Below are 13234 nucleotides of genomic sequence, written 5' to 3'. Positions count from 1 at the left end.
CTCACTGGAGCAAGTCCTGACTTTGGAGGGTTTAGGGGACAGGGAGGGAAGTGAGGGGAGTGTGACAAGGGGATGCAGTGCTCGAAGAAGCAGGAGAGATGGTGGGTGAGGTTAGTCCACACTCAGTGAGGACTAATCACCACACGCTGCTGGAGCTGCCTTTGGTGTGGGGGTCTCAGGCATCCTGCCTAAAGCCAGGCAGGCTGGCTGCCTTGCCCAGTGGCTTGTAAGCTGTGCCTGTCACATTTGTCACCAGGTGAATGGGACTCTGTCCCATGTGGGAGAGCTCGGAGCTCCCCTGGGAGGACGTTTTGTGGTTTTGCCCCTCACTCTCAGGCAAGGGTGCCTGGGCATGGATGTTCCTTCGGGTGCAATCATCCCCAAAGCCCTTTATCAGCAGACGCTTTTTTGGGGCTCCCATTGCTGTGTTGGCCAAACTCTCCAGCATGGATTAGGAGGGGATGGAGTGAGGAGCAGCTTTGGGCACACTGGTGCATCCAGGTCCCCACTGCTGCCCTGACCAGCACAAGCAGGAGGAGATGTTGGTCCAGCTTTAAAATTCTGGGGGTTTGTCCATGTAAGTTGGCACTGACAGATGTGTTGCGAGCAGGTGACAAGCAATGACACCAAATCCATTGAGCTTGGTGCTGCCATCCTCACAAACCTTCCTGGCACTGCCACAGCAGCAGGGCCCTGGATGGCAGGATGGGGAGGATGGATCTGGGGTCCAGATGTTGCCTTGGGGGTGAAGCTGTGGGGCAGCAGCTCCAGCTAGGAAGCAGGAGTGATGCTGTCAGGGGGAGAGGGGTGAGAAGCAGAGCCAGGATTTTCCTCGGTTGTGTTTGGCAGCTGAGGCAGGGGTTAACCAGCCCAGGTGTCCAGCAGGAACAACACAGATTAACAGCACTTTCCCTCACTAAAATTAACCGAGGCTTTTGTAGCAGCCAGGCGGAGCTGCTGGAGCCGCACGTGGTCACCCTGGGCCATCCCAGGGGCCCTTCCCTGGCAGTTCTGCAGCCTCCACCTCAGTTTTCCCCTTGGAGCTTCTGATCCATGATTTGCCATATTAATTTTGCCAAGCCCTTTTAGCTAAACTGATCACAGAGATGGAATATTGGAATATAGGTATAAAAATAGATTCTTAGTAGCTGATCTATGTGTAGGTGGGGATCCTGGGAGGGCTGGGGTTCCTGGGAAGTCTGTAGATTCTGTGGTGCTGGGGGTCCTGATAGGGCTGGGGATCCTGGAAGGGCTGGAAGGGCTGGAGGTCCACGGAAGGTTGGGGGTCCTGGAAGGGCTGGGACCCTCTGGACCACAGCTCCCAGGCTGGGGAGCTCACGGCAGGGTGGACTGTGGTGACCATGGGCTGGAGCCCCTGGACAGGGAAGTCTAGCCTCTCCCAGCCTGCAGGAGGAGGGAAATGAGGCAGGAGATGCAATTCCCGCCCCATGGATCCTCTTGCTTCCCCTCCCGGGGGTCCGAGCGAGGTGGCTCGGCAGCCGCGGGGCCCCGGCTCTGCCCGGGCCCATAACGGCGCCTTTGTGCCACGGGCGCCGCGGCAGCGCCACTGCTGACTCAGGGATTTCTGCCGGGCACCGCCGTGGGAGCCCCGTGACCCGTCGGAGGGGGGACCCTGCGAGGAGAGGGGGTGGCGGCGAAGCACTGAGGCGACAGCTCTGCGGAAAGCCGGCGTTACTCCGTGGTGCGGCCGAGGGACAGAGGCGACATTCCAGCTGAGCGGGACCCGGTGAGTGCCTTCACTTTCTCCGGGGGCTGTCGAATCAGCAAAAGCTCCTGATGAAACCACAGGGGAGAGTGGCTCGTGACTGCTCCAGCTGAGCCTGGAGTGGATGCCGTCTCCTTCTGTGGTGATAATCTCCAGGAAAACGTAGGGACATGTTAGCTGGGGACAGGAAAGGCTTTGGGAACAGCTCTCACCCACTGCCACAGGGACAGCTCAGCTGGGGACACCACTGTCCGCGCTGTGCACCTCAGGTTCCCCCCACAGAGGAGGGGAAACAAGGGGTCAGCTGGGTCCGTGGCACTGGAGGCAGCAGAGGAACGGGAGCACTCCCTGACCCTGTCGCCATGAGCCTGGGCTGCTCGGGAGGTCTCTGCCCTCCCAATGCCTGCTGGAGGAGAGCATGGAGCTGTAGATCTCACCCTGCTCTTTGCTCACTGGCCTTGATTTCCCTGACAAGCATCTTAAAGATCAAATTAATTTTATTTTATTTTATTTTATTTTGGGGTCCCCAGGTCAGCCTCCTCGCTGGTACCTTATGCCCTGACCCACCTCTGAGCTGTGGTGACTTGCCAGTGCACACTCAGCCCCTCTCCACCCCAGCCCTGTCCCTCAGCTCCTGCTCCCAGGGGGTTACCCAGACCCAAGCCCACCAAGTTAAACCCAAACCCTTCCAAGGACAGCCCCGTGCCCCTGGCCATGCCCAGCAGCCGGTCTCCCCGCCTTCATCAGCCCACCACAACCTTCTTGCTGCAGCTGCCATGGGCTCCCGGCACTTCCCGGCCCGGACCGTGCTCTTCGAGAAGGAGTCCAACGGCGTCACGTACCGCGTGCCCGCCCTGCTCTACCTGCCCTGCGCAGCCAAGCTGCTGGCATTCGCCGAGGAGCGGCTCAGCGCCGACGATGCCCACGCCAACCTGCTGGTGCTGCGCCGCGGCACCATCTACGGCAGCTACGTGGAGGTGGGACTGGGGTGCGCCAGCGTGGGGACTGTCCTCATCACTCGGGTGTGGCACAGCCAGGCTCCTGGAGACATCCACATGGGGAGAGGGGGCTGGCATGGGTGGAGTGAATCACAGGGTTGGTTTTGGTTGGAAGGGACCTCAAAGGCCATCTCATTCCATGCCCTGCCATGAGCAGGGACACCTTCCGCTATCCCTGGTTGCTCCAAGCCCCATCCAACCCATCCAGGAGCACTTCAGCTCTGGGCAAAAAGTTGGGATGGTCCTTACCTCTCTCTGTCCTGTCCTCCTCCTCCTTCTCCCTGGGCAGTGGGAAGACATGCGTGTGCTGGAGACGGCAACGCTGCAGCACCATCGGTCAATGAACCCCTGCCCACTCTACGATGAGTTCACGGGCACCCTCTTCCTCTTCTTCATCACGGTGCTGGGCAGGACACCCGAAGCCTACCAGATTGTCACTGGCCAAAATGTCACCCGCCTCTGCTGTGTCACCAGCGCTGACCAGGGCCTGAGCTGGAGCACAGCCACAGACCTGACGCAGCAGGTCATTGGGGCGACCATCAAAGGTACCCAGCTGCAGGGGGTGAGGAGAGGGGAGAGCAGCCAGCATGGGGGGAGCCCTGGGTTTTGGTCTCCTGGAGCCACCAGTCACATTGCTGGGGGTGACTTCGACATAGGAATCCCACAAGCTTCCAAAAAAGGTGGAAGAGGACCTCAAGCAGAGGGGAAAAGGGATGGAGGGAGTATGCATATCAGTTACTGAGAGTGGGGAGAAGATGGAGAGGCCCCATAGCCATGGGGGAGCATGTGTGAGGACCACTAGGCAGCACTGGGCTCTGTTGCCCTCCCACCCCACCACTTGGCTTGGCTTGACTGAGAGGAAGCCCTGGGGACCTTTCCACATTGGGCATGGCAGGGCACCGTGGGAGTCACTCTTTACCCCATCCCACCTTCACCCCATCCCATCTCCGCTCCCCAGACTGGGCGACGTTCGCGCTGGGCCCCGGGCACGGGATCCAGCTGCGTTCTGGCCGGCTGCTGGTGCCTGCCTACAGTTACCACATCGACTGCAAGGAGTGCTTTGGGCAGCTCTGCAAGACCACCCCGCACTCCTTTGCCTTCTACAGCGATGACCACGGCCGCGGCTGGCGCTTCGGGGAGTTCATCCCCAACCTGCAGACGGGCGAGTGCCAGCTGGTCTCTGTGGACGAGGAGGACGGATCCAACGTCCTCTACTGCAACGCCCGCAGCCCCTTGGGCTTCAGGGTCCAGGCGCTCAGCACGGATGACGGGGCCGTCTTCCACGGGGGGCAGCTGGTCCAGCGGCTGGTGGAGCCCCCCCACGGCTGTCACGGCAGTGTCATTGGCTTCCCCGCACCGCTCGTGTATGTCCCCGCCGCCTCCCGGGACACTGTGACGCCCCTCCGGGGCTCAGTTTGCCGGCTGCTTCCTGGGGTGCTCCGGGGGTTTGGGCACCTGCCCACCCGCCAGGCAGGAGGTGCTGAGCTGCCCACTGGCAACCACCATGAGCCAGATGAGCCTGATGAGGACTGTCCTATACCAGGGCATCACGATGATGCCCACAGTCTCACCTTGGTCCAGGGGGACTCTGCAGCAACCCCCAGCCCCACCCCCTTCTTCCAAGCACCAACATGGATCCTCTACTCCCACCCCACCAGCTCCATGTCGCGGGTGAACATGGGGGTTCACCTGAGCACCTTCCCCAGGGACGCAGAGAGCTGGACAGAGCCCTGGGTCATCTACGAGGGCCCGAGCGCTTACTCGGACCTGGCGTACGTGGAGCTGCCCTACAGGGACGCACCGGTGGCCGGCGGCACGGCCATCGCCTTCGCCTGCCTCTATGAGAACGGGATGAGGTCTCCCTACGAGCAGATCTCCTTCAGCATGTTCACGCTGCACGACGTGCTCCAGAACATCCCCCTGACAGCCGCTGCTCCCCGCCAGAGCCGCAGGAGGAAGAGGAGGTGGAGGAGCTGCCTCATCTCCTAGAGCCTGCCCAGGTCAGCTCCCCCCAGCACCCCAGTGCTGGATCCTGGAGCACCAACCCATAGGCTGGGTCCTGCCACCATCCAGCACGGCCACATCGCACACAGGTGTGTTACTGTCCCCACACTGGGGTCTATCTCATTTTTATTGCTATTTTTTTTAATTCTATCTTGGGTGGGGAGACTTTTGCCCCCAGCCCAGCCCCAGGCTCCTCTCCAAGCAAGAGCCGCCTCTGGAAACAGATATTGGGGGGCAAAACCAGCAGAGCAGGGGGGAGGCACCCAGGGGTACCCTGTGCCATCCCTGTGTGCTGGCTCAGGGGGATGTGGTGCTCCAGCTGTGTCATACCTGGTATCACCACCCTGCCCCGAGGGCTTTCCTCCCCTTGTTATAAATAGTTATACTATATAAACATGGTATATAATGTTAAATTCTTTCTTTTTCATGAAATTTAACATATAATGTTAAATTCTTTCTTTTTCTCAATGGTCTCTCTGAAGTCACTCTGAGGGTTTGGGCTGGGGTAGAGTTCCGTTCCTTCATTGTAGCTGGGATGGGGCTGGGTTTTATATTTGGGCTGATGATAAAGAAATGTTTGTATTGCATTATTTCTCTGTCTGGGCTTTTAGTTCTCTCTCTTTGTTATTTTCCTTTTCATTACAATTTATTATTATTATTTCAATTATTAAAGTGTTTTTATGTCAACCCAGGAGATGTCTCACTTTTACCCCTCTGATTCTGTCCCCCCCGCCCACGGCACAGGGGTGAGTGGCTGGGTGGTGCTCAGGTGCCAGCTGGGGTTCAGCCACCCCAACGGCCCAGTCACTGTTTTGTCTGGTCTGGGATTTGGTTTTCTAATGTGCCATGGCCATCACTGCTCTCCTCTGACCCTTGTCAGTCTGGGGACAAACCCCCTCCCAGCACGGGCAGGCCCAGGCCCACGCTGCGTCCTGTAAAGGTTATGGGAGGGGGTTGAGCAGAGGAGTGGGGTCCTGCTATCAGGAAGGAGCAGCAGCTGCTCCTGACACTTGTGTGTGGGTGAACTTTGGGGGTTACACCTCAATTCCAGCTCTGCCTCCCCCAGCACAATTCCATCCAAGTGCCCCAGCTCGGCTCCTCGGGGCTCCTTCACCTGTCCTGGCCTGTGCAGGTGACAAACACCAGCTCAACTGCCCTAATTAGGAACTGATTAACGAAACTGATTAAGAAGTGTGTCCAACTCTTCAGTCTGTGACACCACCATGTCTCATTTTCCACCGGGGTGGGTGGAGGCTGACAAGTGACAGACAATATGTAAAATAGAAATTTTCAGTTCCCTTGAAGTTGCAAAATAGAACTTAAACACCAACTAGGAAGGAGATAAAAGGGTGTAGAAGTAGGCAAACGGGATGCTGAACACAGCTGGAACCAGTGGAGAAACAGGTGATGAGGAACATTGTGACTTTTGTGGCAAAGTTATGTAACAAGGAACAGCAGCTCGTGCCCTGAGAGACGCTCAAGGCAAGATCACAGTATTGGGGCACTCAGTGAGTACAACCACCAGACACCCCCGTAGACAACTTTCTAGGATCAAAAGAGGACTTCCAGGAAGGGATGGAGGTATGGAGGTAAACTGGTTCTAGGAAAAGTGATGTTTATGTGTTCTCTAGGAAGCCCCCTTGTCATGAATCTGTCTGATCATGATGGAACAAACCTCCTGTCGTGAAGCTTCACAACACACATTGGGTTAGAGGAGATATCCTGCGTGTTTCCACCTCATGATAAGGAATGCCTGCTTCTTAATGCTCCAAACTGTATCAGAAAATTGGTTCTCTGCCTCCTTTCAGTAGCACAGGAGTAGCTGAGGCAGCTGCTGGGCTCATGCCGGGATGCTGGAAGCCAGGTCCTCACCTCCATCCCTCACCGGGCCAGTTCCCAACCCCGAATGGCCACCAGCCCCAAGGGAGGGGACATGGCCCGAGCCAGGGCATCTGCACAGGAGCAGCCCTTGGCACATCAGCCCCACGAGCCACCTCAACACCTGGGGTGTCCATTCCCCATGAGGGCTCTGTCAGTCTCACACAGGGCTCTTGCACTGGGTTGGTGTCACAGCTCCTGCTGTGCCCTCTCCGTGGAGTGTGCCAGGTGACACCCGAGGTGACACCTCCTCCTGGCACCACCACCGGGCCCTACTTGCCGTCACAGAAGCCGCAGAGGCAGCCGAGGCAGCCGTTGAGGATCTGGAGCAAGGCCAGCACCATCTCGGCCACGCTGATGAGCAGCAGCAGGGAGAACAGGACGACGTGCCAGGTCACGATGCCCTCGGGCTCCAGGCAGATGCTCCAGGCTCTCCGATTGTACAGGTAGTTCTCAGCCCTGTGTGACAGGAAGGGGAGAAGGTGCAGGATGCTGCCTGCAGCAGGTCCAGAATCCTAGTATCCCCCAGACACCCCATCCTTCATTCAGAGGATGAGCACAATAAAAGCTTAGAAGCAAAAAAGAAAGGAGCAGGCAAGAAAAAGAATGGTTAGAAGAATCACATTTACGCATGTCTGTGAATCTAAAAAGAGAACAGAATTATTTTGTAGCACATATAGCGACAGGAGGGAAAGAAGCCTATACAATAACTAATTCTGCCATCTCTCTGAGAATTGACCTGACCATTGGAAGCAAAAATGTCAAGATATTCCAGTGCAAAAACATTGGAATAAAACATTAACCATGGGTTCAGATAAGATGAAATGTTGGTAAGAGTCTGAAGTAAAGAAATGGGAGCAGTGGGGTTCGAACAGTGAATACAAAGGGATGATTACACTTCATAATAAACGAGCAAACAATGCTGCAACTTCTTATTTGAGTTCTATTCTGTTAGTTGATATTACAATTACTTCAGCTGGGAGGTGGGAGGGTGCTGAAGATGGAAAGCACCATGTAGAAATCCATGGAAGGTGAGGATTCCTTGAGCTACCAGGGTTCTGCATCAACCACCACCACCAGCAGACCATAGGGCACCCACCCCACCCCTTTCATTAATCCACTTAATTAGCACTAAATTGATGAGGCAGCACCAGTGATTGAGCCCTCACCTGGCATCAGGCCCCTGGTCAATGGCATCCAGGAAGGGGTAGCCCCAGAGGGCTGTGTGCCCGAGGCCGGGCTCGGAGGTGTTGTAGAAGCAGAGGGGGCCGTTGGTCAGCCCCACCCCGCAGAGGACGAAGCAGGCGGCAGCGCCCAGGAGCGCCAGCTTGGAGAGCACCACGGACAGGAACGCCTGCAGGGAGCACCCGTGGGGGACACAGAGGGTCAGGGGGCATCAAAACGCAGCTGCAGCTTGCCAGCAGAGCTTGGGAGGGGGGAAAACCGCCCTGCCCAGCTGTGGCTGAGGATGGAGGCAGCACTGGGATGGCAGAAGTGGGTAGCGACCTGCAGAGCCCATCCCAGCACGCACTGGAGCCCTGTCCCCTGCGGAGGTGGCACCCTGCCACAGGGCCATTGGAGAGCAGCACCCAGCACCCGCTGTGGGACAGGGCGCGTTCGCCGCATCCCACCGTGGGACCGCGAGAAAGGGCTCTGTGCCCAACACAGGAGAGGGGGGGCCCGCCACAACCCACCGCGGGGCCACGGCAGAGGAGATCCCTGCCCTGTCCCACCGCAGGGCCACGGAGGAGCTGGGGCACGGCCACATCCCGCCCAGCCCGCCCCAGCCCGGGTCCCGGCCCCGCTTACGCTGTGGCGGGCGCCGCAGCCGGAGCAGCCGGAGCGCTGCCACCCCAGCGCCGTGACGTGGGTCGCTGCCAGCAGCACCTGCAGGGACGAAACCACAGCTGGGGGACAAAGGGGAGCCAGCTGCCCTGCTCCATCCCTCTGGCCCCGCTCCAGACCCGGCAGGAAGGGCGGGTGCGTCCCGCGGTACTCACGGCGATGCCGCCTCCCCAGACACCCGGCACGGCCCTGGCGTGGCTGCTGATGTGCCCCTCCAGCAGGTACTTGGATGCTCCGCCAGGGAAGAGCAGGAGGATGCTGGCTGCCATGGAGAGCGTGCCCAGCACCAGCAGGCAGGGACCCACGATCCGGCTGCACTTCCCCACACACATGGCTGTCCTGCATGGACACGGGGAGGAGGAGGAGGAGGAGAAGAAAGGGCTGCATTTGGCCCCGCAGCGACCCGAGGCTTCCCCACCCGAGCCCATCTCACAGCTGTGGGTGGGTGGGAGTTGCTGGGTTGTGCTTTTGGGTGTCAGCCCACCCTGCTGGCACTGCCCCTACTTGAGGGCAATTTCCAATGGAAATTATAATACTTCTTTGCCACTGGTGTTCCCACACCAAACCCCAAGACTTGTGTGGCTCTTCCAAAATGTGTCCCAGCTCCTGGCAGGGGAAGATGGTCTTTAAGGTCCCTTCCAACCAAAACCAGTCTGACGTTCTATGAAAAATGTTACTGCAGGGAGCCAACCGCCCACCACAGCTCAATTTGGCTTTCAGTGTTTACAACGAGCAGGAGGAAGCCAAAAAAGAGGCAAAATCCTCCTTTGCTTGTGAAAGCAAATTGGTCTCCAATTGAATCCGACTGCAATTCCATCCCTGTCACACACTAGTCCTACCATAGGTCTGAGTATGCTGAAGCAATTCATTTCAATTAAGAAAACATTATTACCTATCCTCCAGTCCCACGGGCATCTTACTAAGTTATGAGTTTATCTAGAAAGCACCTGCCCATCTCCAGGTGATACCTTGTCCAAAATTGCCTCTCTTCTGCACCTACAAGACCCTTTTTGTACAGGATGTCCTTTGGTCACTCTGGACTGATGAAAATAGCAGGTTTGCTGTTGTCCTGCCTCCCAGTTGTTCTCTACCCTGAGCTCTTTTGGCTTGAAGTTTGGCTTATGCATTTTCTCCTTTCCTGCTAGACTGCAGCCCATTTTGCACAAGTGCCCCAGGTCAAGCTGTTTCTTGCTCTGGCTTTGCAAAGCAGAAGCGGCTGCGGCACCGCGTGGTTGGTTCTGTGGGAAGAGCGCTCAGCCCCCTCCTGCAGGGCCTCAGCGCCAGGGAGGAGTGGCCAGGGCAGCACATCCAGCCCTGGCACGGCCCGAGGGGTTGGGGGACACCAGTCCAGCAGGGTCTGCTCGGGTCTGGCCATGCCAGTCCCAGCAGGGCACTGGGGAGGGCTGAGCACGGAGGAACAGGGCTCTGAGACACCTGCGGGGGGGCATCAGCTCCACACATCCTAGAATCCCACCTCTCTCGATTTCCATCCTCCCTGCCTTGGTTATAGGGAATTAAGGGCCTCTTGGCCCCAGTGAGGTCCTGCCTGCAGGGATTGTGTGTGGTCGTTTCCTCCCACAGCCATGAGTGCCCTCTACCGAGTCCCACCTCCCCACCACCTTCTGGAACAGCTCCAGCTCCTCTGAGCTCACAGCCTGGGCTCTCACCTTTCTCCTCATCTCCCCTTCACCTCTCCAAGCACTCTCCTTCCCCTCCACCGCTGTCCTCTCCCTGGGGATGGCAGGAGGTCTTTCCCCTGGGAAGCTCCCAGAGTGTGCTGTCCCTTCCATACATCCCCTGAGCAAGCAGCTCCTCGGCCAACACAGACAAACCCCTGTGCAGGGGAGGCAAAGCCAAAATGCTTTGGTCCTGTGTCCATCCTGTGTCCAAAGCAGGACTCCCTTCTGCCAGCACACCTCCATGACCAAAAGCACAGAGATTCTAGCAAAGCCCAGGGAACTTCTCCCCACTTCCCAGCTTACCTGCAGCAGTGCCACGCAGAGCAGCAGCGTCCACCCCTGGATGAGCCCTGTCCCAGAGGCATCACCCATGGGTGACTATTTATGACACCTCAGCGGGTGCTCCCCTCCCATCCCGTCCCCCACGGGCCGCCCACCAGACCATGACCCTCTGTCCATGTCCCCATTCCAGGGAAGGATGAGTGGCTGGATGAGCCAACCTCTGCCTTGCTCTTCCCCATTTCAGAATTTACACTGGCAGAGTTCACCAAATCAGGCACAACCTCAGATTTTAAGGCTTCTACCACATCTGCCACTAAATGCCTCAACCAGTGCCCAAGTAGTGAACACTGCTGCTCCTGGAACAACCTGTTGGGATAATGCTTTTCTCGTTAATACTTCAATAAAAGCTTCAGAATAAACATTCTCATGTGTCAACTGGCTCCTACCTCCCACCCTTTGCTTCCTCACAGGTGGCTCAGCTTTTCCTCAGGTGCTGAGTGTATCCCCACCATGTGTGCATCTCATGCCTTGGTAATAAGATTGAGAGAGGAAGGTTATTTCTGGGTATCTTCATTATTATAAGCCATCAGATATCAGCATTTCCTATCTGCCATGGCTGGCAGTTAACATGCAACAGGGAAGCTCCAATTCCCACAGAGAAGGTCAGGAACAGGATCAGGAGAACATGAATGACCTCTGTGTCCGAGAGCAGGAGTCAGGGAAATGGTAGCACAAAAAAAAAAGGCAAAAATGGGACAGTTTTGTTGGCAGAGGAGTTGCAGGTGGCACAAGCAAAGAGAATAATGGCTCGTGGGCTGCGCAGGCAGAAAAAACCTTCTCAAAGAAGAGTTTTGGGAGCCCTCCAAGAGCCACATGGGAAAAGATGAATGGGTGAGGCCAAGTTACAGCAGGCAATTCCATTCCTCTTGCAAAAATAAGCTGAGGAGCAGATTATCAGACAGTCCCTCTGAAAGGAAAATCAGAGCTGGCATCAGGAGAGGAATTCCCATTTTAGTCACAGAATCTCAGAATAGTCTGAGGGGGAAGGCACCCAGCAGGATTGTGGAGTCCAGCTCTGAAGTGAGTGGCCCATGCAGGGATTGAACGTGAGACCTTGGCATCCTTAGCACTGGGCTCAAGCACCTGAGTTAATCTCAGGGTATTCCATCCTTAAATGAAACAAATCAGTCTCCAAAATGAAGACAAACAACATATGCAGCATAAGCAGAGTCCAAGTTCTCCTTCCTCTCTTTTTGCACTTAGAAAGAGGGGAACCCGATTTTCACTCTGCTGCAAGAAAATGTTTTGCAACCTCATCTTGTGCCTTTCCTACGTCACAGCAATCTGAGGTTCCCACCACACACATGATCTGCTCCATCATCTCCCACAGAAAACCCCACGCCAGGAAGTGTGAAGCATCCGGGTGACACTCTTCCCTGGATTGCTGATCTTTTCCTTATAAGAATAATCTTAACAGAAGGCTAATTTTGGCCCTGCACGTGAGGAGCTGTGTGCTTGCCTTTCTCACACCAGAGTTCAACTGTGAAAGTGTCAGCACAGCAATTATGGGCAAGGAATTTGCTGCCAAGTCAGCCAGTCCTGGTGCAGCCAAATGTGGTCCCACCTAACGCAATTCCAGCTTGGCAAGGTCCCCCTGCTGGTTCCTCACGGCTGAAGAGGTGACTTCACCTCCCTGCTCCCCCAGACTCATTTGGGGCTGGGGAAACTGCACAGCAGGCTGGGTTTCAAGAGTGGTTTGGTTTCAAGGAGAACCAGAGACTGAGGTGAGTCTGAATGGTGAGACAGAAACGTTCTGTGCCAAAGCAGCCTCCACCTTGGTCCTGGATGGAAGATGTTCAGCACCCCTCTGGTCTCTCCCACTCCCCTCCTTAACACCTGCAAATCTGTTTGTGCCACAAACAGCCCTGTGAGACTCTGCTTTCAGCCAAGACTTCTCCAGGGTGCACATCTGCAGGGTCTTTGTGGCTAGAACTAACTGAGGAAACACCAACACAGTGCTGGACAATATTCCCTTTAGGGCATACAAATGTCACCCAAATTTACAGTTCAGATAAACCAACCCCGTGAAAAGTTGCAAGTTTATGGAAAGGAAAAATAAGTAAATGAAACCCAAGAGGTATTTTGAGTTTGAGGTATCCCTGTAGTTCCTTGACCTGCAGACTGATGTAAAAAGATTCCCGACTCAGTTGGAACTGGAAATATTTTCCTAGGCTGTGTGAAGAGTTCAGGGTTTTCCAGCTTCAAGACCGTGGCAGGGGCTGAGCTCCACAGTGGAGACTTACCTACAGTCAGCAACACGAGCATGACCCAAACCTGATTTCTTAATTTCTCTTTCTCCACTGCACCTGCCAAGTCCTGGTCCAGAAGGGCCCCTGCTCCTTGGCATTTCATGCCAGGCCATGACAGGAATGTCCCAAGGAGCCCAAACTCAACTGCACAAGTCAGAGGCTCTGCCTTGCCACCAGCTTACCAGGAGGACACTGACAGGTCAGAATAGAAAGCTCCATTTCCTCTGCTCTTTCATTGAGAAGGATGGAAAATCCTAGCCCTGCCCCTTTTTATTAGCTTTCATATGGGTATTTTTCCTGTCAAGGTCCTGTAAGTTTGTCTCACTTCAAGATTTTCTATTCTCTACAACAGCCTGAAGTTTTCTTGGGAAGTGCTGTCATCTACAGCTCCTTATCCTTCTAGCCCAGTATCCTTAAGGAAAAACTCAGGAACTCCACAAATAACACAGGGACAGACTTCCATTAGAACTAAAGCAACAAATAAACCCCAACCCCAAAAAAACCAAGAGCTGA

General features: G+C 55.9%; 2 protein-coding genes across 3 annotated transcripts; one reads left to right on the top strand and one right to left on the bottom strand.

Annotated features, from left to right (window-relative positions):
* The first annotated feature begins 33 nt into the window (after nt 1-33).
* NEU4 (neuraminidase 4) lies at nt 34-5415 on the top strand. 2 transcript variants are annotated; one of them, XM_053986927.1, is made up of 4 exons: nt 34-1747; nt 2498-2703; nt 3014-3269; nt 3683-5415. In XM_053986927.1, exons 2-4 carry the CDS (start codon nt 2503-2505, stop codon nt 4711-4713), a joined length of 1488 nt encoding a protein of 495 aa, XP_053842902.1. In that variant the 5' UTR covers nt 34-1747; nt 2498-2502; the 3' UTR covers nt 4714-5415. The 2 variants fall into 2 exon arrangements, with proteins under 2 accessions (XP_053842902.1, XP_053842901.1); XM_053986926.1 differs by lacking the exon at nt 34-1747 and having other exon boundaries at nt 1756-2703.
* A 57-nt stretch (nt 5416-5472) lies between these two features.
* On the bottom strand, nt 5473-8946 carry TM4SF19 (transmembrane 4 L six family member 19). The gene is made up of 4 exons (XM_053986955.1): nt 8607-8946; nt 8416-8493; nt 7776-7960; nt 5473-7065 (listed from the first exon to the last, which is right to left on the bottom strand). Exons 1-4 carry the CDS (start codon nt 8877-8879, stop codon nt 6879-6881), a joined length of 723 nt encoding a protein of 240 aa, XP_053842930.1. The 5' UTR covers nt 8880-8946; the 3' UTR covers nt 5473-6878.
* Between the last annotated feature and the right edge of the window lie 4288 nt (nt 8947-13234).

Source organism: Vidua macroura, chromosome 10 (genome assembly GCF_024509145.1).
Source record: "Vidua macroura isolate BioBank_ID:100142 chromosome 10, ASM2450914v1, whole genome shotgun sequence".
NCBI classification, from domain to species: Eukaryota; Metazoa; Chordata; class Aves; order Passeriformes; family Viduidae; genus Vidua; species Vidua macroura.
Note: the sequence above shows the minus strand (reverse complement) of the source record. Positions and strands in the feature narration are given on the sequence as shown.